At 40.6% G+C, this 25,778-nt stretch overlaps 2 protein-coding genes across 6 annotated transcripts in view; both read right to left on the bottom strand.

Moving 5' to 3' along the window:
- Positions 1 to 4,474, bottom strand: part of LOC146685208 (ADP-ribosylation factor-like protein 8A) — a 32,948-nt gene extending 28,474 nt beyond the window's left edge. For all 3 annotated transcript variants that reach the window (XM_085444550.1, XM_085444548.1, XM_085444549.1), the window contains exons 1-6: positions 4,352 to 4,474; positions 2,945 to 3,025; positions 2,113 to 2,186; positions 1,143 to 1,236; positions 733 to 800; positions 337 to 407 (exon numbers count right to left, since the gene is read on the bottom strand). In XM_085444550.1, coding sequence (XP_085300676.1) covers positions 337 to 407; positions 733 to 800; positions 1,143 to 1,236; positions 2,113 to 2,186; positions 2,945 to 3,025; positions 4,352 to 4,474 — 511 coding nt within the window. The remainder of the gene's footprint in view (positions 1 to 336; positions 408 to 732; positions 801 to 1,142; positions 1,237 to 2,112; positions 2,187 to 2,944; positions 3,026 to 4,351) is intronic.
- A 2,742-nt stretch (positions 4,475 to 7,216) lies between these two features.
- Positions 7,217 to 24,591, bottom strand: LOC146685207 (tyrosine-protein phosphatase non-receptor type 7-like). 3 transcript variants are annotated; one of them, XM_085444546.1, is made up of 12 exons: positions 20,218 to 20,560; positions 17,902 to 18,177; positions 16,228 to 16,394; positions 15,864 to 16,044; positions 15,048 to 15,132; positions 14,877 to 14,956; positions 12,359 to 12,496; positions 11,425 to 11,625; positions 10,603 to 10,799; positions 8,635 to 8,748; positions 8,465 to 8,549; positions 7,217 to 7,571 (listed from the first exon to the last, which is right to left on the bottom strand). In XM_085444546.1, the coding sequence occupies exons 3-12, from the start codon at positions 16,332 to 16,334 to the stop codon at positions 7,464 to 7,466; spliced, it is 1,296 nt and encodes a 431-aa protein (XP_085300672.1). In that variant the 5' UTR covers positions 16,335 to 16,394; positions 17,902 to 18,177; positions 20,218 to 20,560; the 3' UTR covers positions 7,217 to 7,463. The 3 variants fall into 3 exon arrangements, with proteins under 3 accessions (XP_085300672.1, XP_085300673.1, XP_085300671.1); XM_085444547.1 differs by lacking the exons at positions 17,902 to 18,177; positions 20,218 to 20,560 and adding an exon at positions 24,391 to 24,591; XM_085444545.1 differs by lacking the exon at positions 17,902 to 18,177.
- Between the last annotated feature and the right edge of the window lie 1,187 nt (positions 24,592 to 25,778).

Genomic DNA, 25,778 nt, shown 5'->3' with positions numbered 1-25,778 from the left:
CCAAAGTTAAGGATCGGCTATCTGCACTGTGTTCTGAACAAACCTCTTGTCTCTGTGGTCTCATTAATGTTTCTCAGGGATTTCACTGCGTCCAGAGACAAAAGTTATCAGCCAAACACACGTACACATGTTTGTGCAATTTAACAGACACTGAGTGTTTTGCTGGTTGACCTTTAGGTTTTTGCCAGAAACTTCAATTTGGCATGGAAATGTAATGATGTGTTTGCTTTGTTTCCACAAAATAACAAAACTGTTCTGAACATAACTTTAGGGCTAATGCACAAAGAACATACGTTTTTTTAAATTTATGAGCATGTGTGTGTGTTTGTGTTGTACCAATGTTGTCTTTCTCTTTGCAGGAGATGGAGTAGCAGCAGATCTCTCTGTCCTGGATTGCCGACAGGTTCCTGATAAGAAACAAACACACACAAGGTCAAAGAAAAATGTATTCCACTCAGAAGGATTTTGAATTTAACTTCGTTTTTCGAGCTAGAATTCATCAAATATTGATGTATGGAAGTGTACAGAAATAGAAAAAAATATGTGACGTCAAAAGGTTGTTTTGCCTTGAGAAAAAAATGTTTGCTCACTGGATGTTTTTTAGGCATTCAGTGAAAAAGTTAATTTTGGACACTGAGTGTGATGATACTACAGCCAATGCACCAAACGACTCCACAGGGGAACATCAGGTCTGAGTCAGAAGTGAGACTCAGCGTGTTGGCGTGGACTTACATCCTCTCTATGAGCTCCTTCTCATCCAAAGCTCCTGGTAGGTCTCTCTTATTCCCCAGAACCAAAACCTGGAGATGCAGGTGAAACAAAAATCAGCTGAACATATTGCAATATTTAATTTTACTTGTTAAATGGCAGCTGTAAACAGCAGACTACCTGCGTAAATAAGGAAAAGGCTTGATCTAAGTCAAACAGTTAACTCTGGTTATTTCTTAAATGTGCTCTCCCCTCATTTCCTCTAGTGGCTTGATAACTGCTCTTCTGTCTGTTTAGCTTCTGCTAGGTTCAGCTGGTTCCCATTTCATGTTGTGCATCAATGTCATGTGTCGCTATCAGCTTTGTGTTTGTGTAAGTCGGGCTCAGTGGGAAAGCTCGGCTCTGCTTGGGTCAGTTGGGTTTGTTGTTCTTACAGGAATCCCCTGCAGCTGCGGTTTGTCCAGCAGGTTGTGGAGTTCATTCTTGGAGGCTTCAATCTTCTCTGGGTCTGCTGCATCCACCATGTAACTGCAACAGGAAAAAACAAAAAGCAAGAAAAAATTAAGTGGGAAGGTCGAGGGCTGAAAAATAGTCAACACAATAGTGGGAGAAAAATTCTTGTTCCTCTAAGGTCCACTAGAGAAAAATCAAGGTCCAGAAAGAATAATTAGGAGCTTCAACTGATTCCAATGTCTGAAATGAGCCTCTTGACCATGTTTTGTTGTTTGTGCCTATAGCAGCCCTTAATGAAATTATTTGACATATATCATGACTTTATGTGAAGTTAAGAGTCTAAAAATCTGTTCAGCAGTAATTCTATTATTTCAATGATCTGCTAATAATACAGGACAGCGGGCATCTCAGGTATCTTTGTGTTAAATGTGACAGTTTATGTATTGCTTGCATTAGCTGTTAACTAAGAACTCCATCGTCTCATCTAAACACGGTCACTAAAACACTCCAAAATGACAAAGGACTAATTGCTAAGACTGTCCATGGTAATATACAGTATATGGAAAACCTGTGTAAAAAGTCATCAACTTGACAAATAAAATTTGCTTAACTTCACATTTTAAGATATCAAGGTTGATGAAAATGTTTGGGAGCCTTTCAGTATCACTGTTACTGCATCTCAGCTGCATTTGCAAACCAACGTTGGTGCTTCTTGTTACATAAATCTGACCCACATTCACTGCAGCGCTCCTGTCACATCTCAACAACACAACTGGGTTAATATGAGAATCCTGCATTTCTAAAGATCAGTTTCAAGGGTTTTTCTAACATGTGTTCATTAATCTGACCACTCATACCCACAGCAGTTTTACAGCTCAGGGCTTGCACTTTTTATTTTTACATTTAGGTTCTATAGTCAGGAATATCTCAGTTAATGAAACCAGGACTTACACGATAGCGCTGACTCCTCGACAGTAACGCTCCCACATGCTCCTGAACCGAGGCTGACCGCCGATATCCCACAGCTACAAACACAAGGAAGAAGAAACTAAGTGAGAACTACAAATTTAATATAAACTACAAATTAAAAGGCAAAAGAAATAATATTGATAAAAAAGTAAAAATAATACCAATATCATTATTTTTGTTAAAATTGCTGTTTTTAAAGGGTTACTGAAATAGCTGAGACACATATAGTGTATAATGCTAAGTACCAGAATGATTGCTATGATTTATAAATTGAGGACTTCAGTCCAAACTTCAGTCAGGAGAACAACTGAGATCATTCATCCAGGTTAGTTATTAATATACTGCAACAATATGGGAACAGAGCAGCTGCGAGAGAATTCAACATTAATGAATCAATGTTATGGAAGTGGAGGAAGCGCAGTTTTTGGCTTTCCCCATATTTCAAAAGTGCTTCATCTCTTTGCTATGACTGTCGCCCACCATAATTTGCAGATGATAATGGTTGTAGCCGTTGCGATGCTTTCGACCAAAACAGGCGCAGCTTGATGACATCATCAACATGTGCTATCGCAATAGAGCGATATAGTCAAAATCTCTATCGTTGGCCAAATTTGTATTGTTTCTATCGTATATAGTTTCTATCGCCCACCCCTACCCCCCCCCCAACACAAACAACAAAAACCCCCAGCTGTTTTGTATCCCTTATAATGCTAAATACATGTTTTATGGATTATTGTTTCAAATTAATTTGAAAAAAAAAAAAAAAAGAATCCACAAAGCACACATGACAAAGGCAGCAAACGGAGCTATCGACCTTGATGGTGACGTTGCCTTTAGTGATCTTCCTCATGTTGAATCCGACTGTGGGAATCATGTCTTCACTGAACTGACCAGACTGAAAAACACAAAGAAACGTACAGTTATACAAAGACTATATCATAAAAGGTGCAGAGTAACTCTGACATCATCCACTGGCTGGTAAAGTTCATTTGGAAAGTTTAGCTACTCACTTTGTGTGAATCAACCGTTCAGATAACCACAATATAAATAAGACTTTTGGAAAAGACAAAAACAATATTGAGTTCTCACTAAAATAAAACATACAGGAAGTATCCTAAGTGTTACTTTTGTATTTTAACACTTACTTTGAACCTATATATATGAAAAATAAGGATATCCACAGCTCAGAGCCAGCTACAGCAGCATGGCCATTATAAAGTTTAATCATTTTCATTGTTATGAAAACACCATTGAAGCTTGATTTTTGTTTTGATATGTTTTCAGTTATAGTTTCGTAGAAAGAAAATCTGAATCTGCAAAATATCAGCAGGTCACAGAAAAGTCTGAAATCATGAAGGCCAAAAAGTTGGCTTCCAAAAAGTTGAACCCCCCGCCCCCAAACAAACAAGCTTAGCTAACACTAAACCTAAACAAAAACTACAGTGAAACTACATAGAACATCTATAAATTGTAAATATAAACTTAACAGAACATTGTTCTCCTAGTTTTTTAAGGGAAAGACGAGCATTTATGGGAAAAAAGCATATTTTATAAAGCATCTTCAGACTTAAAGATAATAGAAGTGAAAACATGTGCAGATCTAATATCGGTCACACAGAAAACTGATGGTGAATCAATAAAAGAATATGAGCCATAAGAATAATCAATAATGGTGTCAAAATCAATAAAAGACAACCAAGGAAACCTCACTGAGTTAAGGACAATATATGTTAGTGGGTCACTCAATCATTAACTATGTTACTGGGCAGCACAGGAGGCTAATGTATGACAGGGGGGTGACTAGTGTGTGATAGGGTAGGTCAGTGACATGAGCTGGGCAGGGTCGGGTTGGGCTGTTTGGGGGGGGCGCCCATCATCACTAGACATGAAAGTCTCAACAGCGGCCCTGATAACAGGGCTAAGCATGACAGTCCAGTCCCAAAGGGTGGCCTTCACTTCTGTCCAAAGCCCACCGGTGCAAATGTAAAAGCAGTTGTCATAAATTATCGCTCGATCATGGGCTTCATGCGAAGCCTTAGCAGCTTCTATCACCGGGGGGACATGAAGTCGGGCTGCAGCTCTGTGCAGAAACTGATTTAACAACCACCTTATCGACTCCTGTTGGAGACACGCTGACCTCACCGCTGCAGGACAACAATGGATGCAACCAGATGCTAACTGACAGCTGGCACATCTGCTAGCAGTTAAAAATTAGCCTTACCGCTATCACATTAACGAAGGTCGTCTTCCCCGAGTACTGCAGCCCAACTAGGGTCAGTTCCATCTCCTCCTTCCAGAAGAGCGCCTTGAACCAGTCCAGCAGCTTGTTGATAAGGGCTATCATCTTTGTCTTCTGCTCCTAATGCTAATGCTAGCTGCGACTGATGCGGCTACGTCTTGATGGCTATGCTAGCTTGTTAGCTGGCTGGCTAACGCCCCGACAGTTCTGGTGTTTTGGAGGCTGACAGTCACTATGACAACCGCGGACGGCACCGGGAGAACCAAACACACCGGTAGGCTTAGCATGTACCGGGGCACGGGTTTAATCAATCGGTGTTTTCAGCCTCGGACGTCTGCTGTGGTGTTTACTAGCTACGCCTTTTACTCACGGCTATGTCAAATACGAAAGTAACGCAGCTCATCACATCCGGTGTGGCACCCTTCAAAATAAAACAGTACACAAAAAACGTATGTTCAAACCTTATATTAAACAAACGTTTAGCGTGGGCACGTATACATGTATACAAGAAGGTCTCTACAGTAAATAAAATTAAAGCTGTTTTAGTCTACAGTTTTAATTTTCATTAGGTACGTTTAAATTGTTAGTTAACGTGTTGGGGAGGGGGGGGGGGGGGTTAGGGGCTACTTCCTGTTTGGGTGGGGCTGATACATGAAGAAGAAAGCAAAGCAAAGAGGAGTCAGACGTATGTATGAGTGAAACACTGCCCTCCTTCGGCTTTTCACGCTAAAAAAAAATACAAAGTTTTTTTTCCTTTTTTCTGGTTTAAACTTCATAATAATAGAAGTTTATCACGTTAGAAAAACACACATTCTCATTTTTAAAAAGTTTGCTTTGCTATATAATTATTTAACTTGGAGCACTTTCTTTAAATGAATTCATAAAGGACTGACTCGGGAATGGCACCAGGGCCACCACTAGGGGACACCGTGAGGTGCGTCATTCGTGAAACACATTTGGCAGTAAAGGGAAGTAAATATTGTAATATCTTATCAATGACGAATAACGAGTCATTTCAGATCAAATTTTAAGGCACATCTCTAGAAATGACGTTCTGCAAACCAGATATATGTATTTTGACCTTTTACATCCCCTCTATAAAGAAGACTGTCGGCTGCTCTCTGCCCTCCCAGCAGGGCTTGTACACCTTTGCTGCCTCACGAAGGCCAAAAATGTTTAGAAGGACCCCTCGCATCCTCGATTTAACCTGTTTCATCTCTTGCCCTCTGGCAGCTGCTACGGGGCCATCTAATTAAGGACAACAGGTTTCAACAATTTTTTTTAATCTAAGATGTATAACAATGATGGGCCTCAGCAGACATCGATGATCCGTGTCTCTCTCTTCTTCTGACCTACCTCTCTGTCAGCTTCTCTCGTCCATCTCGCTCTCTCATTGCTCTGTGTTAAATCATATAAATATGATTTAATGTGTTTTGTGCAATAACTTTCACACAATGTACAAGTTATTGCACATTATGTGCGAGGACAGTCACCACTATGAAATAAATGTTTTTGTTTCTGGAATAATTAAAGCTAATATGAAGCACTTACTCACTGTGCATGTCTGCATTATTAGCAATTTTCTTTGCAATATTCACGCTATTGATAATTGATTGTGCAATAAATGCATTATTAGTAACACTTTAAACATTCATCTTTTGCACATTTACTGTTGAAATGATTGTATGTTTCCTTTCTTGCATGTGAAATCGTAGGCTCTTAGTTATAATTCCAGTAATATGAAGCCATTCATCTTAGAGTTCAACATGAACCTGGAATGGACCCGTGATTCAAGTCATAATGTAAAAATGAATTAGTCATAATTTTAATAAAGTGTTTCCCATTTACAGGCACTGAAAGTAGATGGGATGGGTCATGTTTTGCCTTGATTATGTCAAGTGCAGGACTTAAGGCTTTTAATTAAAATAATTGGACAAATAGTACACGTGGCAGAATCTGAAACCAGAATCACATTTTGTTAAAAGACCATTTTTTCTATAACAAACTTTGAACATTGGTCACGGCACAGATCATTGTTTCCAGGCAAAGCTGCCCCAGTTTCATGTCCATGACACAGAGGACCAGAAACAAGCACCAGCGCCCTGAATGTTTGATCTGCTTTCTGATGATTCACTTTGAACAGCTGGCAGCTGAAGGAATTTTGAATGCACAGCAACACCAACGAAAAATCATTTCTGATGTCAGGAGGTGCGCTGTTTGAACAGAAGAATGTTACATCTTTTAATATTTTTGCTCGAAGGGCTGAAGAAGCATTTTTCTTCAGCATACCACCCTCATCTCTGGACACAAGGGTCCTTACATGTTTACCTGCTGTCCAGATATTTCCATAGGGTGTACTTACTTATTCACAGGACTTTATTGGAAGCTTAAAACATAGAATTAAAATATTTAAACTTTCTGACAAAAATTTAATGCAGAGCTGGTCGGCTGAATGTGTCCTTTAAAAATTGCTGAGTGAAAAAGTATTTATATTCATAATTTATTGATCTGATTGTTTTATACACATTAGTCTCTAAAGGAGATCAAAAAACAGCAGATTTCAACAAGGCTCAAGAGGTGTTTTTGTTTCATAAATTAACAGAATGGGTCAAATAATAAGAGAGAAACATGGTGATCCAATGATTTGTGATTGTCAAACATGCCACTGCTGATGTGACAAACTGTCCTGGTCGCATTTCATGAAGAGATCTATGTGATTTGTTTTGATACCCTCAAATGTTCTGACTATTAAAACATGTCTTCATACTTAGCAGGCCATATTTAGAGTTAAACAAATGAATGTGTGTGGTAAATAGCTGCTCGAAAAACACCACAGCCAAGCCAATGAATATTCCTGCCTTATTTTATTTAATTAGTCTGATTCAGTCTTAGTCTGTCATGAACATGATGCTTTTGATCTTCTAATTATTCCTATTCTCTGCTTGTTCAGTCAAATTGGAGCCAAACACCAGTTCTTTGGGGCCCCTGTAGGATCCTCCTCGTCCCCCTGCTGGTGCATCAGTTCTGCTGCTGCTGGCGTCTTTCTCCTCGCTTCTCCTGGACTTCTCTGAAGACACTGCTGGTTATCCAGGTTCTATGAGATCTTCCTGTTCTGTTTGCTGTGTAGCTCGAGGTTCTGCAGCTGTATGCTGACCTGGTCCTCTGGGTTCTGCTGGCTCTGAGGCAGTGTGCCAGGCTGGTTCTGTAAATATTCAGAATTGGTACACTGTTTACAACCTCAAACCAAAAATTACAGACGCAGCTGTCCTCTGATGGCTGCTGTGGTTCAGGTGATTAAGGTGCGGCTGATGTTACATGTTTCATTGCTAACACACAAACTGTTGTTTATTTGGATTCAGTTCCAACCACATCATCCTGCCACCACAGACATGCACCACCGCACCAACTGTTGATGAAAACAGTTCCCACCAAGTTCTAACTATTTTGGTGCAAAGCGCTGTGCAGCAATGACTGCATATATTAACACTAGGCAGCAATCTGTGGCTGCAGCGCCAATAATGGCCACTCGAGGCTCTAACAGTCCCCACAGACTGTATGAACAGAGTCAGTGTGGAAGTGCCTTAAAGCTGCATTTCTGGTTGTTTACAAGACTGTGGCTCCCGTTGCACTTACTCAATACAGCTCAGTACAACTTATCATGTCATTTGTGGTAGCAAATACACTTAAAAAACAGGCTAAAGTAGGGTATGCTCACAGGCTTGTGATGGACAAGCCTGTGAGCCTATAGTGTCCCTCAGTATCATGCTTAGATTCAGGCACACTCCCCAGGTCTAGTTTAAAAAACTGTGCCCCAACTAGTGGGTCACACCGCCACGATTGACTCCATCTTTTATATACAGTCTATGAATTGTCGCATAGGGCACATACCCGACAACAACACCAGGACCCCCAAAAACTGTTTTTATAGTTGCTGCCACTCAATGTGCAATAAATCTACAAACACATTTAAAGAAGGAAAATCAGAAAACTAGACTTTTTGAATGATCTGTTTGTTGTTTTTAGACATTTGTATAAACCACTGGGCTCAGAGCTGAAGGCCACAGGCAGCAGTCTCGGCAGGGTGCTGCTGTGTACCTGTTTCTGCTGCAGCTGGGAGCTGTACTGGGCCAGTGTGGAGTACAAGAACTGGTACTGCTCTGAGGTCTGGATCATACCGCCCCTGCAAATGAGCAGACCACAGGTTTTAAACATGCAACTGCATGTTAAAGACGGACTGCAAAGGAAAGAGAGAGGAAAACACCCACCTGTCGAGTCGAAGCTGACAAACTGTCTCCAGGACATCAGCTTGCCCGGTTTCTCTGAGCTGCTGACAGCCGATAGTGCTGGCTATAAAACAGCCTGTCCGCCCGATACCTGCACTGTAGAGGGGAGGACAGGGGAGATGTTAGGAGAACAGCAGTGTAGATTTAGGATGAGTATTGTATTCATCCGACTCATCCATCTGTCTCATCAACACAAAGAACAAAATCTTGATCAATCAAATAATAATCAAAGTTTTTAGAGCTCCACCTTTGGATGCAGTTCTTACTTGAGAACAGGAACAATTACAAAGATTGTCTTGTGACAGTCCTACGATATTCAGCTAAAAAGCGGCTAATGTGGAGGAGATGATAGGGAAGGTTTCTAGAAAAGTTGGTAAGATCCATGACCTTTGTGCTGACTTTTCTTTGAACTCAGTCACAGCAGATTTATTTACTCTTTGCTCAGAATCTCTGGTTTCTGTGTGCTTCAGGCATGCAGCAGCATATTGGTACTCAAAGACGTGTGTCAGGTCACCGCAGCCCCATCGCTTTAAACTTTTATCTGTCCTCTCTGCTGTGGTTGGCTGCTCAGTCAAGGCAGCCACCCCTGCTCTCAGGCAGGAAGCAGCTTTCGACACATCGGCCGCGGCTCTGGTTTGACACATCGCAGTCTGTTCACCCATAACCATCACGCTGCTCTCAGCGGATGTATTTCAAGAGTGGTTTATTGATGCATGTTTTAACTTCTGTTTATGGTCCTCACTCTCCTTTATGTACACAATGTATTTTATATTTTACTGTATTATTGTCTTTTTGGATTATTGCAAAGCACCTTCTTGTGCAAAGAGGTCTATACTTCAGTTTAAAAACATGTTCCTGAATGGTCACACAGCTGCCTTGTCGTCAAGCACAAGTAAACGTAAAGTTATTTTTGTAAAATTAGTTTGTAAATCAGTTATGTTTTGTGACTTTATTTGAAGCAAATTTTTTGCACACAAGCTTTTATTTAGAAAATTCTTTTGCCCTTCCAGGGTGGGACTTGTTGCGTTTATTTCAGTGCAGGAGAAAAATGAAACTGTAGTTGGTTAGCACTTAGTTCTCTTTTACCAACGTTGTTTATAAAAACATGGTGCAATGATCAACTTCTTCATTTTAATGCATAAACAGCATAAACAGCTGTTCTGTTCTCTTGTGACTTTTTCATAATGAGATTTAATTGGCCAGTGGCCTCTTCTGTGGAGCCAGCTCCCAGTTTGGATTCAGGAGACAGACACGATCTCTACTTTAAAGATTAGACTTAAAACTTTCCTTTTTTAAGAAACGTAAAGTTAGGGCTGGATCAGATGACCCTGAATCCTCCCTTAGTTACACTGCAATAGACCTGCTGGGGTTTCCCATGATGCTTTGAGTGATTCTTCTTCACTCACTATGTGTTTATACACCTCTCTGCATTTAATCATAAATTATTATAAATCTCTGTCTCTCTTCCCCAGCCTGTCTTTGTCCTGTCTTCCTCCACTCATTGCTAACCAATCACAGCAGATGGCCCCGCCCCTCCCTGAGCCTGTTTCCGCTGGAAGTTTCTTCCTGTTAAAGGGAGTTTTTCCTCCCACTGTGCTTGCTTGGAGGGGATCATATGATTATTGGGGTTTGCACTCTATCATTAAATAGTCTTTTCTTTACTATGTAAAGCACCTTGAGGGGACTGTTGTTGTGATTTGGTGCTATATACTAAATAAAAATCAAATGAATTGAGTCGTAGCCACTGGAGCTTGACAGCAGATTTTATTTATTTGGCTAACTTGTTTATTTCTCTCAATGCTGTGAGCAAAATGAAGCGAGAGAAGTGACGCTTTAGTTGAGTAAGATATGACACCTGTCTGTGTTTCGTCAGGTAACGTGAACTAACCAGAACCAATTTTATCCATTTTGAGAAATCACAATTTTTTTTGAAGGAAAACCAAAACTGACCTGCAGTGGATGATGATTGGTCCAGGGCTGGAGGCGGGCGCAGAGACTTCCTGAGAGCTAGAGGGCGGCACGAAGGACTTGCTGTACGTCTCCACCTCTTCCACCAGCCTTAGATATGGAGCTATGCATTGTGGGATATGATGGTCAGGCCAAGATGTGAACCAGTAGTGTCTGACGTGTCGACACTCTGAATGGAGCTGAAAGCACACAAACACACAGTTATCAAACAAAACCAGGTGCACAGACTCAGGTGCTTCTGTTGGTTTTATTTTGGAAACGTGCATTTATAATAAAGTACTATTTTATTTCTTCCTAAAATTTAAAAAGGTTTTAAACCTTAAGTAAACTAAACTTATCAGCAAAATGTGAATGAATTGTTTTTTTTATTCGTTACAAAGATGTTTTTGTTAGACTGACAAGGAAACCCACATGGAAAAGAAATAGTAAAAACTTTAAAAGACGTAATTTCATTTTCACTGATCATGATTCTGCTTTAGTTCACTCAGCTACTTCCACTCACTGCTATGAATGTACAAACCTAATAACATCTTCTAGAAGCTTTAAGAAGCTGATAAAAGCCTAAGAAATATTTCATAAGTCTGTAATCAGAGTGGTTTCACCAGAAAAAACCCCAAACACCTCTGCAGATGTCTAATCGGTCCATCTTTGTTTAACCACAAAGCATTTAAGCAGTGCAGCTTTGTAGAGCAGGACTGCAATAACATCAGTCATCCATTTAGACAGTGATCTTCAGAAATGACAAACATTTAACACATGGCTTCATCTGGCTCATGGAGGTGAAATCTGCGAACTCTACTGTACCTGAATCTCCATATCTGTGACCGTGAATCCGTCTTTCTCTCGGCTGTCTTTCACTCTGATAAGGAATCTGCCGATTTGTCTCGTCTCTCCTTCCTCTTCATTTTCCTTCTCCCTCTGCCCGTCCTTCTCCTCCGTGTCTTCGTCCTCCTCCTTTACCCTCTTCGTCTTGTCTCTCGGCTGTGGCCAGTACACCTCACATTTCTTCAAACAGACAAACAGCCAAGTGTTCAGATCCATAATCAGATGGATGTAGCATGAATGCACAGCTCAGTGCACAGTAGAATACAAGAATAAAGTCACATTAAATGGAGTAGAAAATATACAACATAAATATATATAATAAATATAATAAATAATAATAAAAAGCAGCTTTCTTTAATGGACTCTGTACATCATATTTACTGATGAAAGCTGGCCTGCCAATCACCCACGCAGAATTTCTTAATACAGAGGAAGCTGCGTGAGTAAACATGCATGACTAGAACTGTGGTTGTTATTTTGTGCGATATCTGTGTTGTTGTGCAACAGCGAATTCAGCTGCGACTTCTAATTTAACGTTGTCACTTTAATCAATCTGAACCTTGGTGAAAAGGCGCTGCTGTGCTCCATCTTGAATACAACGGCTCCCAGTGTACTGACAGTCCACAACAATTTTGGCTGCTCATCACTCAGGCTACCTGACAGATTTGGCACCCTGTGAGGTCATCCTGTTCCCCCGAAATAAAGTTCAGGTTGAACTTTTGACACAATGGAGGAGATCCAGTGAAATGAGGACAACCAGGGAGTGTCTCAAGAGCGACAGCAGTGCAGAGGAGGGTGTGCCGCTGCATAATGTCACTACTTCAGTTTGTTTTTCCACAAATTTGCGGTGCAGCACAGCTATTACACAAAAGGATGAATTGAACACAGGGAAACAACACTTGTGTCTCCTCACCTCGTTGTTCTCCTTCAGCCTCGTAACCATGACGATGATACTGCTCCTCTCCTGCCACACCATGTCCCAGAAGTCTCCCACGGTGTGCACCATGGGCCCCTGGGTAGCGATGTAGGCCCTGGGAGCCCCTTTGTAGCCCTGCCACATAAAGAGCATCAAATCTCACAACAATCAGTCAGTAAACTTTCTCACAGTATAATGCTTTACTCTGAGGTCAATACCAGGACACTAGAACCACTGGAGGTTCTAGTGTCAAAAATGTAGGTATAGGAAGGAAATATTTAATGATATTTTGGAGGAAACTGAGACTTTAGTTGTCAAATAAAATAAAGAGAAAGTCCACAGAGTTCTGTACTTGTGGTAGAGACATCTAGGGGACACCTTTTCAGCATCGTAGCTGCAGCAGTTGTGTCTTTGAGACAAAGCACAGTTCACCCAGCCCCGACGCCACAGTTTAAAGCATGTTTTACATCCTAATTTCTATTTTAGTGTTCTCTGTTTCCATCTCAGCTCTGATTAGGTGACTGACAAGCGCATTTGCTGACTTGTGGACCGGGCATTTCCAGACCAGGCTTGCACAAATCAACTATGAGGTATTTTCCAGCAGAGCTGGATGCACTCTGACCGTTTTCTTCGTGTTGTTTCATTTCTCAGGTTGGTATAAATGGATGCAAATGCAGATTAAGAAATGTCACTTGTTGTTTTTGTCACACACATTCATCATATCCCCTAGACTTCTAAAACCACCCTGGCCTCACAGGGCAGGAAGTGAATGATTCAGATTCAATAACAACTGTCAAGGGTCCAACCAGCACGCCACCAAATATAACAGGAGTTTACCTGAACGGGCAGATGAATGAATGCTACTTTTTACTTGTTGTTGCACATCAGCAGAGGCAGCAGGTGCTTCATGAAAACTGTCAAAAATTAACAACACAGGCGCACACTCCACAAACACACACAAATTGAGCTGAGGCTGCACAGTGTGAGGGATGCGTGGGCCATAAGGGAAGACAGGGGGAGGGGGAGTCGGGGACATGTCACTTCCTCCCTCACTTCCTGTGGTTTTCCTGGTTGCAAACTCCCACGCTGACAAACCGACGGCTCATAGCTGAGTTTCTGTTTGTTTAGCTGTCCAACACACACACACACACACGCACAAAACACACACAGACACACACAAACGAGAAGACACCCACGCAGAGTGACAACGCTGTCACACACTCTATCAGCTTGTTTCCTTTTTAATAAAACCCTGAAGGAAACATATTTTCTTTTCTGTCACTTGACTCATTTAATCCAGGACTAAGTAATAAAATGAAACGGCTCAAATGAAAGAAAAGACATTGTTACTGAACCTGAGATCTCAACAACAGTATCTATTTTCAAAAAACTTTATCTGCAGTACATTTTTTCAAGTATAGATAATAAATATACACTCATAGAAGATGCAGCAGCCCTGAAGATGACAGCCCAGACTCTGACAGTGCAAGCCTTTAAAAGCTCCTAATCATCCCAGCACAATTTTAGAGTTAGGAGAAATGTCCAGGATTCAGTTTCTCTCTGCTGCGGTACGGCAAGGATCTCTGATAAGGACCTCTGACACGTCTTTTTAAACCACCATGAGCCTGAATTAAAAAGCCTCTTAACCGTCACTTTCTGTCTTTTTTTCTGTTTTTAGGAACAACACTGGAAATAAGCCATGGAAATTTCATAGGGAGCAGCCATCGGAAGATGGAAAGGATGGACATAGTCAGCAACAATATGTTTATGTTTATGTTCTTTATGCCAAATTCTGACCATCCAAATGTTGCAGCAGAAAACATGTCGGCGGTCTCATTAGACCAGGCAACCTTCTGTTTTCCAGAATACTTAATGTGGTCTTCTGCTGCTGTAGCCCACCTGCTTCAGGTTTCCACATGTTGTGCATTAACAGATGTTCTTCTGCGTACCTTTGCTGAAACATGGTTATTTGAGTTACTGTTGCCTTCCTATCAGCTCAAACCAGTCCGGTCATTCACCTTTCACCCTGAGAACTTCCACTCACTGGATGTTTTCTCTTTTTATGACTTTTTTTTTAACTCTGTGTGTGAAAATCCCAGTATTTCTCAGCAGTTCCTGAAATAGCTGCCATATTCAAATTCGCTTAAATGACCTTTCTTCCCTATTCTGATGCTCAGAATGAACTTCACCAGATCATCTTGACCACATGTCCAGATCCTTTGAGCTTCTTTCCTGTGATCCTGTGGCTTAGATGTTTGCTGATGAGTGTATACTATCAATTTTTATTTAAACAAAAAATATATTAGTTCCAGAAAACATATCACACTTTTCATTAAACCATTAAAATTAGCAACTAAAACCACAAGAGCACAACATGCTCATTTGTGCTGAGACAAAAAAGGAGATTACAGAGACCTGATGTGGTCGGTGGGAAAGGCCCACCTGACATAGAGTGTGAGATGACAGAAATCTGTGGGGTTAGTTGACTTGGTAAGAAATAATGTTAGACTCTTACCCTGATGTAGTTGGCGTTGATGTAGCGATCAGGCCCAGGTTCATCGTCCGGGTTCCTCAGGATCACTCGGCTCTCAGGGTCTAAAGACAAACATACAAATAACGCACGGTGATAAATGGGAATAAACACACCAAGAGCTTTTCTACTGAGGTGAGACGGACAGTAACTGACTGGGGAGGATGGTTTTGTATCGGTCTTTCATCATGTGTCCCGGAACATCGAGGTCAGCAGCGTTCACAAAGTTCGGAGGGATCTTCTGTTGGGGAGACGGGAATATTAATGAATGTTAAAACTGTCCTGAAAGTTGGAGAGTTTAACAGTCTCAGAAAGCTATTCCATACCTGCTAGAAAGCACTAATTCTGGAGTAAATGTTCAGGATTTTAAGGTAATTGGTGGATCTGATGTTTTCTAGATATCATAGCTTTGCTTTTGTACTGCAGGTACATACAGTCAGACAAACAGGAAGGAGAGGAGGAAGGTAAAAAATTTCATAGACATTTGTTTTCAACTGTTTTGGGCAAAAGACTCCAATAAAGACTTCACAATATGAGCAATTTGAGGGGTTTTCCATTGTCCATGACAGTACAAAGTGCAACACAAAGTGATTGTGCTTCACTGTGTCAAAACCTGAACTTTTCAGAAGTTTCAGAATGCAACCCCATCATCCTGAGCTGATGAGCCATCTGCGGTGTTTATCTTTTACAGTGAAGACTAATATTCAGCAGTGACAATCATCAACATGAAAGTTGGGCCAGTTTAGACTTTGACACAGTGCTGCTTGTAAGACATGAAGCAAATCACAAATCTACTGAAGGTAGACCTAAAAACACGTTCAATCCAGAATCAGCAGTTACTGCTGGCACGTGTTACATGCACAGCAGGAACAGTTCAAAGTCCTGCAGATATTTAGTTTGTTTCACCTCATATTTCCCTTTTGTCTCTGCTTAATTTTAATGTGTTGAATGTTTGCAATGTTTTGAGTGTACCTGGTACTCTACATTCAGCGTATTTGTGTCAATGGCAGCTTCCTGCAGCAGCGTGTGTGTGAGTGGTCGTGAGGAGGTGTGAAGCAGCTGAAGCCACACCTCCTTTGGGGTGGAGACAGAACAGACAGTCTCCACCCCCAAAGTGTTCACATCCAAAAGAAGAGACAAATTAGAGCCCCGCCTGCAAAATAAGAAAACATTCAAGAGAAAAAGATGATTGATAGCAATTTTAAACTAACTAAAGAAAACATATATTGAGAGTTTTAACAAACACATTTTAGTCACAAAAGTGTAAATTTAAAAAATGACATTTTTAGAGGACTGAGGGTTTTAGAAAGCAAGATTATGCATAGTTAATGCTCACCTCTCCTGGAGCCGGACTGAAGCTTTGCGAGGAGGTGTGGTCAAGGGTGGGGGTGTCACTGGTTCCTCAGCAGGAGGGGAGGCGGAGTGCACTGCTGACATGCTCATGGTGAGTATAGGTGTATTTCAGTGGTTGGGTCCTCCTTATCTGCGCCTCACCACAGCATGCTGCAGTACAGAGAGAGAAGGAGCTTTAATATCCCCACATCATTTAGTTTTTCAGTAACCAGGAAGCAGGATAGGCTGGCAGAGTGATCGTGCGAATCAGAGCTGCTGATAACCAATCAGCAGCCACTATGCTCAAGCGTCACTGCACCCACCAAAGTCTGCTGAACTCTGGGAAAAGAAGTACACACTGTTTCTGAAGTTAATTTTTAGTCTAAACTGTAGATAAATGATTTTGGAGGTTTTTTCTTGTTTTTTCTGTAAATGTGTAAAACTGCTTCACAAAAAATTAAGACGTCACAAAGGTGATGTTCAAGTGTAAAATCAGCCAGTGAGATCTACACAAAAATGTAAAACAGGCTTAAGTGACTTGCCAATACAAGTAAGAAAGATTGAGAAAGATTGCTGACTGGGAATTACGTTTAAAGCAACGCCAAAATGTTTTAACCTCTGTTTTCGACCGTGGCGTGAAAAAAACAGCGTGTTTTGATATGAGACACAGAATATAAACCACGAAGAAGACAGAGGCTCTCTTTACCAGCCTCAGTGAAATAAACATTGCTGGAATTTCAGCTGTTTTTTGGTAAATGGTCTGTATTTGTATAGCGCTTTACTAGTCCCAAAGGACCCCAAAGCGCTTTACACATCCACCCATTCACACACACATTCACACACTGGTGATGGCAGCTACATTGTAGCCACAGCCACCCTGGGGCGCACTGACAGAGGCGAGGCTGCCGGACACTGGCGCCACCGGGCCCTCTGACCACCACCAGTAGGCAACGGGTGAAGTGTCTTGCCCAAGGACACAACAACCGAGACTGTCCATTTTTACATAAATTTGCTTATAAATGACTTTCTGTGAGTTCACATCCACTCTTAGTGCATTATTACTATTAGACTGATGCATCCCGATAACTAATTGAATTTCTGAATAGATGATCATGCATCTGGTGCTGCTTCTGTTGTATGCCTGTTAGTATTCTGCTCCTGTGCATTTTGGATCAGCAGTAGTTCTTCTTGGCTCTAGTCTGGCAAAGATTCAGGTCCATTTTGCCTCTAGCCCAACCTGGTTGAGTGACAACATCAGTCTAGGCACGTCAGGAAGAAATACGAAGACATTAGCAGCTTTTATCATGTAATTATGGTCACAGTAACTCAGAATGCATCATAAGAGAAAAATACTGAATATGACTCATGGGCCTGTAGTACAACAGATATTTCCCACTGCTTTTTATAACAGCTAAAAATACAAGCACTGTGTGAAAAATCAAGCAATAATATCTGAGAACCTGTATTGTCATTGTTATTACAGCAGAATGCAGGCAGCATAAGATGAATGACCGTTACAGCCCCATGCTGAAACATGTGGCTCTGCAACTGCATGACTTAACTGTATACAATTAGAGAAGCTACAGTGCAAAAAAACTGAATAAAGCGGCATTTTGGCATTTCTAAGCCTTTTTGTTGTGGCCAGTTTTCCAAAAACAGAAAGTGTGTTTGCACTCACCATTCTGTTCCTCTGTTGCTTCTCAGCTTCACTTTAACTTAAATTTCTGTTCTGTTTTGCCATTCAGGAGTTTCCAAACAAAATAAGAAGATCACACTCCACGTGTCGCTGCTGACAGCCCTCGTGATCGCAACAGTTCGTTGTTGTCATCTGACATGCTGAACAAATTATTAATGCGATGATGAGGCAGCGCTCTCGTCAGACGGAGCACAGATCTGCCATCAGTACCCGACAGACGAGACCCGATGAGCGCTGGTAGCAAACTCAGCCTGAACCCTGATGAAGTGAAAACAAGTGTGTGTAAATAAGTGTGTCTGTGTTTGTGTGTGTTCAGTGTGTTTCCACATCAGTTCGGACCTGAAACGTTTCAGCGTGTCTCCATCGGAAGAGAGTTTCCTCATAGCAGGAAGTCAGCACGCCCACACTTACTCAACACACTCATACAAACACACGCCTCAGTCAATAGACTCAAACATAAAGGCCAGACTTACATATATTACTATTTTGATTTTTTAGACTCAATTGAACTTCACAAAATGTGTTTCTTTAGAAAGCTGCAGAGAGTTTGTGCTTGATGCTGTTGTTATGCAACTCGATCATGAGTCAAAACTCTACCACGAGCTTAGCAAAGTTTGGATGATTCACAGAGCTGCAATAGACAAATTAATGGGAAACACAGCAGGCTGGAATAAACCAGAATTACAAATCAACACGTACGTTATCTGTGCATTCACAAAACTGGTTTAAGTTCTCAGAAGTGCTGTTTAACAGAGAATCAAGATAGGAGTTAGATGGAAATGGACAATCGAGTTTCACCAGATTTTCATGGATGTCAAACATTCTCGTCTTGCTGTAATGAATTTTTGTTTTCTTTTTGTGCACGGCTCATTTGGGCTTTTACCTAGAAAACAGTAAATGTTATAAGAACCCCAGAGTGCAAACTGACAATAAGAAAAAATGCATATTAACGCTCTCTGGCTGCAGAGGCACCTTATCTCTTTGGTTATGGTTTAAGTAATTCTGGATAATCAGTAATAAATAGCAGATATAAAAAATGGGTTTAATGTTAGGGAGGTCCTGAGGTGAGGAGTTATTTGTTCCTCTGTGCTTTAATCTGGACCTCAGGACAGTTGGGGGCATTTGTTCAGCAGACCTCAGGGATCTTGACATAATGTGTAAACTTAAAAGATCACAGAGGCAAGACGGTGCAAACCCATGCAAACTCTGGCAGTTGGTGGAGGAGCTCCAATATGGGGGACATGAAGTCTCGCTTGCATCTGAAAATTAATAACTGTCCCGCAGCATTTTGGACCAGCTGCAGTGACTGACTGACACCTGAATAAAGACTCTTAAAGTCGAAGTGAAATGAATGCACAGCTAACGCTCTCAAAGTCTCTGAAACAGCAGAAAGATTTCATTTTTGTGAGTAGCTGGAGATGAAAGAAGCTAGCTTTGATGACAGCATTCACGTGTTTGTTCCTCGCAAAGTGCTTTTTATAAATGTTTAAAGAACCGAGGTCACAGAGGTCAGGAAACGTCTGAAACATGTAAGTTTGACGAATATGCAAAAAATCAGGAACAGCGAGGCGACTTCACAGCTCTGCATATTTTCAGGTTCCTGACAAAATGAACTTATTATGCTGAATCATGCAAACATCGGGATTCTTCTGTCACCTAACTAGAAACCTTCAATGTGGCAGCTGGAGGTGATTTTACTACTTCCATATTTCTGGGTACATTTTGAATGCAGCATAACATGCAAGTTGATTTATATTTCAAAATCTGCAGTTTTAAAATAAATGGTATTGAGTGCAAAGCACTTTGTTTATATTTGAAGTATTTGGAGTAAAAGTGCAACGCGCCATAACATAAAGATGCTAAAGTATTACATTACATTCCTCTGCTGGTCCTATCCATTCTGTCATCCAATCATGTGGAGGATTGTAAGTTAACTGTATGTTAGTCCTACAATACACACACACACACACACACACACACACACACACACACACACACACACACACACATGAACACCACACCCCCCCTCCTGGACACACCCCTGGCCATAGCAAACGCTAAATCTTCAGGAGGTTGCTTGTTGTGCACAACATTTTCCTGGAAACACCGCATCCTCTCGAGCTTCTAATTACACTCATGTAACAAATTTAAAACAATTTGTTGCTGTGGGTTATATTTATAGTTAAAAGTACTCATCTTTTTAGGTCCCATGAGATGAAACATGGGACAGTTATTGAAGAGTTATCGACGGTTTTCAGAGATAAGAAGAGAAGAATGTCTGAAATTGATCAAGCTTACCAGATGTTTCTTAGCCATGATGTTCTGTGTAATTCAGGTCTGTAAGATGTAAATCCGTCTCTGATACTGAAGCTCCTGCTCACTTTACTCGCACAACTAATAAACTAATCAGCAGCTCAGCAAATCGCTAACTAGCACTGGAATAAATGGGTGCTCCCCATTTGTTCTCTCTCTTTCCCACCTTCCTCAAATGAAACTAATTACTTACTGACACACCGGGGGCAAGAAGAAACAAGTGAACGGAGAGGGAAAGTGATAGTAAACGAGGGAGAAAAAACAGAACATTAGGTGAAAGAGAGAGAAGAAGCAGCAGGAATAGACTTGTCCTGTTTTTCTGGCTGTTATTACCTTGGTTCAAGGTGTGCAGGTAGAGAGGGAGAGGCAGAGAGACCTGAGGGAAGAGAGAGAAAGAGAGAGAGAACGAGTGAGAGGGAAAATTAGTCAGAAAGAAAAAGAAGAAAAAAGAGATGGAGAGATAATGAAAGAGAGGAAGAGTGAAATGCTCCGGGCGTTGATTATTAACACACCAGCAACAGCTGCTCATGAATCATTCATGTCAAATCACACAGCACATCGCTAACAGCAGCAGTACAGGAACATGCACTAATGTAACACGCATTCATATAAAACAGCAAAATAACAAACAGGAATATTAGCCTGCACCCCCTGACACTGATGGCTATTTACCACAGAGGAAACTTAAAAGTCAACCCTTTTTATGAGAAAACACTGACTCAACCTCACACCTCCACACTGTTTTTCACTCGTCGCTCGACAATGGAAAATTCTGTCCTTTGGACCTTTGAACCCCAAATGTGTGACTTTGTTTAAAGGACTTTCTGCTCCTTTAGAACATTTTTATTTTGTTTTATCGTGAAACTCCACTCGAGCCACCTGCTTTATCTCCCATCTCCCTAAAAGCTCACTTTTGACTGGGCTCTTTCTGGAAGCCTACTGAAGAGCAGCACACTGTACTTATGAGCTGCTCTCATTCGTTTTAATCTCAATATGACTTTAAATTGGAGAAATAAAGTAATACTAGGCATTTTACTCCACCTGTTGAAGTGGAGAGCATGTGGGACTGGATCAGTGCAGAGGGGAATCAGCAGCGACTGTTTGCTTTGTTACAAAAGCAATTTATGTATCTATGCTGCACCACACTTACTGTAGTCAGCACAAAAATGCTGGTTTTCTTTCCGAAATATATCTCTCTACTAATATTCAAGATATTCTTCCTACATCCAAGTAGAAGGGTTGAATCAGGCTTTCTAGAAAATATTGTGAAATGAACAGAGCAAAACAAACCTAGCATTAATCTTGCAGACGCGCCTAAAACCTGCATTCAGGCAGGTTAAATAGTCACTGGAGCCTAAAGACAAGTGGAAGCTAAATTTACTTGAACTTTTACACGCTTGCTAACAAAGACTGAGAAGTTTGCCCGTATTACTTTACATATTCTATATTAGGATTAAAAACAGTAACAGAAACGAAAATCTTACTCAAATCATTTATGGAGCCATAAACTCCACATTTGAGTCACCTGGAAACATGTAAAACTCATCTGGAGACTTTTCAGTAGGTTGCAGATCAAAGAGTTCATTTTAGCTTCCAGCAACTTTTCTCCTTTTGGCTAAAAAACAAATGGCCTGCTTTTATTTTTGTCAGAAATGATGGATGCATTCTTCCATTTAACTAATAGGGGCTGATGCTCATCCTAATTTTGAGAAAAATTGCACAAAACCCCCCAAAATAACACGACGATGGAGCCGCATCTAGGAATTTAATATTGTGCAGCAATAAGAGGGAAGGGACTTGAATTTCACTTTCACTAAGTGGAATTTAAGTGAAGTTAAAGGGGTGAATGCTCGGGGAGTCTGGACTTCATTACCAAATCCTCACAGCCAGTCACCACTGCGCTAATGAAAATATGCAAGACTGTCGTCGCAATTTCAATCATGTTTTGGTAAGAGAAGTTAAACACTATGTATTTTCATACTGTCTTATACCATCCATCCATCTTTGTATGCCATGTTATATTATATTCATATTATACTTACTCAGGAGCACAGGTACAATAACAGAACTGTCTACACAGGCCCTGAGGATTAATAACTGGGCTTTAAGTGGCTCTTAGATGTCTCAAAACTTCATGTTACCAGGAAGCAAAAGGTAAATATTTGCAGCATTTCTTCTGGGTGTTAATGTGCAGATTTTCAAGGCAGTCTATAACCAAATACTGTAACAAAATATACATTTTGCTGCTTCTTCCTTTGAGTTATATAAAAAGGTTTGAATGACATGTTTTGTATTTTAGCAGCACAGCGATGCAGAGATTAGCTGCATGAGGCCCTGTTGCCTCACAGCGATAACATTCTGGCTTTAAATCTATCTTTGTGGTTGCTGTAGGTGGAGATGTGAGATAAATAAAGCTGATTGGTCAGCAAGTCGTTAAAAGTGATAAACTGATGAACATCCATTTGAAATTTCTCTAGTTTTGCATGTTTTTTTAAAGTCAAGTTACATTAACGTACAAATTTCCACCAGCAGTTTCCAGCTGTGCTCTTTTCACAACGACAAATGCTCCGTGTGAAAAGTCTCACAGCAGAAGTTTCTTTACCTCCGATGGTACAAGACATTTTTTGTTTTTTGAAAGCGTGCTATACAACAAACTGAGTCATATGTTACTGGAGAAAATACTGGGCTGAAGTCTGCAGTTCAATAGCAACAAGTAATGTGCAATAAACACAAAGATGAGTGACAATATTAAACAAAACTGTTAATGAGTTTTACTAATGATTCTGTTTCTGGAGCGCTTCCAGAGCAAATGAATGCAACTCATCCAAAAGACTTCCAGGGTTTGAGGTTTGGTTTGAGTTGATATTTAGAAACTGAGAGCCAGCCTAAGAATAAAGGCTGCACAGGGAAAAAAGGACAAACACTTTTCTGTGTTTGTAATGTGTGTCTTAATTATCGTGGTTAGTACTGGTAACCATTAGCAACAGTTTCTTAACCATTACTGATGTGGTTGCTACTTTTTGTCATGCTGGCTGTCAGGTGAGGAGAGATAAAATTAAAGAGAGGGTCGGATTTTCCCTTCGCTACTTATCTGTATTTATTACAGGTGACATAATAAGCCGAGTGGCCAAGAATCACATCACACGGGCAAATACTGAACCCACGGTGCACGTACCCCCCCAAACTGAAACACCCCCCAATATTAAAACACTTTACTCAGTGTGAAAACACTGAAAGATTATTTACAACTATTTAGAACCCAGATTGATCCATAAAGGATTTTGAAAGGTTTCTCGTACATTGATAACATCACTTAATACAGTAATGTTATTGTATGCAGTATATATAATGTTAAAAACAGTCTGTGGGGAATAAACAGCAATGGTGCAGTTATAGTTAGTATAGGTAGTTGACTGTACTTTACTGCAGAAGCTTTTGTAAAGACATTTTGTGATCAACTTCACATTTTACCAATGAAAAACAATATTTGCAACGAGATCACAGTTATGACTTTTAAGATGTTATCTGAAACAGTTAACATCAGCAGAAATATGTATTCACTCGGTCGTGGCCGGGTTCAGTATTTCTGTAAAACAACTTGCTTTTAAAAATGTTGAAATTACTTTAAAGTGGGAGGAGAAGACGCTCCACATCTAAAGCATGTTTGTGAAAGTTTTGTTGGTCACAGTTTTCACAAACAGCTGTTCCAGAAATTGAGGCTCAAATTTGTTCAGGTAAAATAAACTTACATAAATAATAACAATAATTCATGCACTACCTTTTTTTCCCAGTATATCTTGTCAGGTCTTTTAAACATTTAATTTTATTATCCTGATTTTTCCACAATGCGTGTAAGAAATATTTATAAGAATAAACATTTTATTTAAGAATCTTATTTATATCATTTTTTTAATCAACACCTAAAAGTAATATTTAGTCTGAACATATTATTTTCAGTAGATGTATGTATAAACTATTATATTAGTACTTTACATGCACTAAAACAGATTTACCTTGGTTTTTAGCATCCAGCAGTAAAGATTGCATAAACTTTGTATGATAAAAGTTTGTCATTCATATTGTATTCCTGTTATAAGTATGTCCATCACAAGTATCTCACACTCAGGTTGCCAAGTCCTCCCCCCTCCTCCTCCTCACCTCTCAGAGATTCCCCGTATCCTTCGATCCTTCCTTCCCGCCTTTCTGGTCTTCCTCCTCCTCTCTTCTTTCTTCTTCTCTGTTCTCTTCTTCCGTCTCTCTCATCTGTTGCTGTTGCTTTCTGTTGTTCTCTCTTTACTTCTACCTTCGCCGCCACTTCCTTTTCTGCATCCACCCACTCACTCATTACCACACACACACACACACACATTTTTGCGTACATATACGCTTTCTATTCCCCTCGTCCAAGGTTATGGGTCCCCCTTAGACTGCACGCCACAGGCTTTAACTCTGTGTATTTATTTGGTGTGTGTGTTTGAGGCTATCAGCAGTGTTTCACAGTGGGGCTGTACAAACTGATTTTCCACATCTTTTTTCTCTCCAGCTGTCAGATGAGCAGCACCAGGATTAAAACCTATTGGGACACAGCCGGGAAGGCTAACCCCGCTAACTTTATTAGCACTCACCACAGAAATAAAATGAACAGAAACAGACTCTGCTGTTCACGACTCTCATATCAGGAGACGGTTATGTGGCGGTGTGGCTGTAGGTTATTTTTCAGAGCTGAGGTGCCATTTATGTGCAGCTAAAAAGCTAATTTGAAAAGCTGATGGCCGTGTTTGCTGTTAGCTGCTGCGGTCTGCTGTTTACTGTCAATTAAAAAAAGACAAAAACAAAACGACTTCACAATCAAACGATTTTTTGTGGTCATCGTGTGAAGCAAATACAAAATGGAAAGTGAAACAAAGTCACAACAGGAAGGCCTGTACAACATGAAATTATAATAGTGATAATCAGACTTGATGAAATGTGTTGCTGTAGTTTCTCAAACAAATGTTGCATTTAAACTAAATATCTAATCATATTTTAGCTGGTTGTGGCACTTTGCCCGCCAGCATATGCTAGCTATGCAACTACTATGATATCATTCACTGGTTTTGGTTCTGCATTTTTAAGCCTTGGTGTTGGTGTTTAGTCTGGAATCATCTTTGGGAACCAGAAGTAACCATATTTGGGCAAGAGGGCGCAGTGCTGTTATCAGCTAGCAACTCGATTAGGAAGCTGTACGGGTGCCCAGGCCTTCTTCTTCAGCTCCCTTTAGACGTCTCCAAAATGGATAATCTGCCCCCATCTCACCCTGTACACATCATGCCCTCTCTCATATATCCGGTAACCTTTTTTGTCGTCCTCTTTAGCAGCTAAGGTTTCGACACACTTTTCCCAGAATATCCATTATGTTTCTTCTGATGTGGCTAAATCATTCCCAGTCTTGCCTCTTGCACTCCAAACGTTCCAACCTGGGCTGTCCATCTCAGTCACTCCCAAACTTGATCACTTCACAAACCTCCATGTCTGATGAATAGTGCTCTGTGTTGCTGTACCACACA

The sequence above is a fragment of the Copadichromis virginalis genome, linkage group LG20, assembly GCF_057382275.1.
Source record: "Copadichromis virginalis isolate Kocher_CV1m ecotype Utaka linkage group LG20, C_Virginalis_male_GT1.1, whole genome shotgun sequence".
Classification (NCBI taxonomy): Eukaryota; Metazoa; Chordata; class Actinopteri; order Cichliformes; family Cichlidae; genus Copadichromis; species Copadichromis virginalis.
This window is presented reverse-complemented; position numbering and strand designations above follow the sequence as displayed.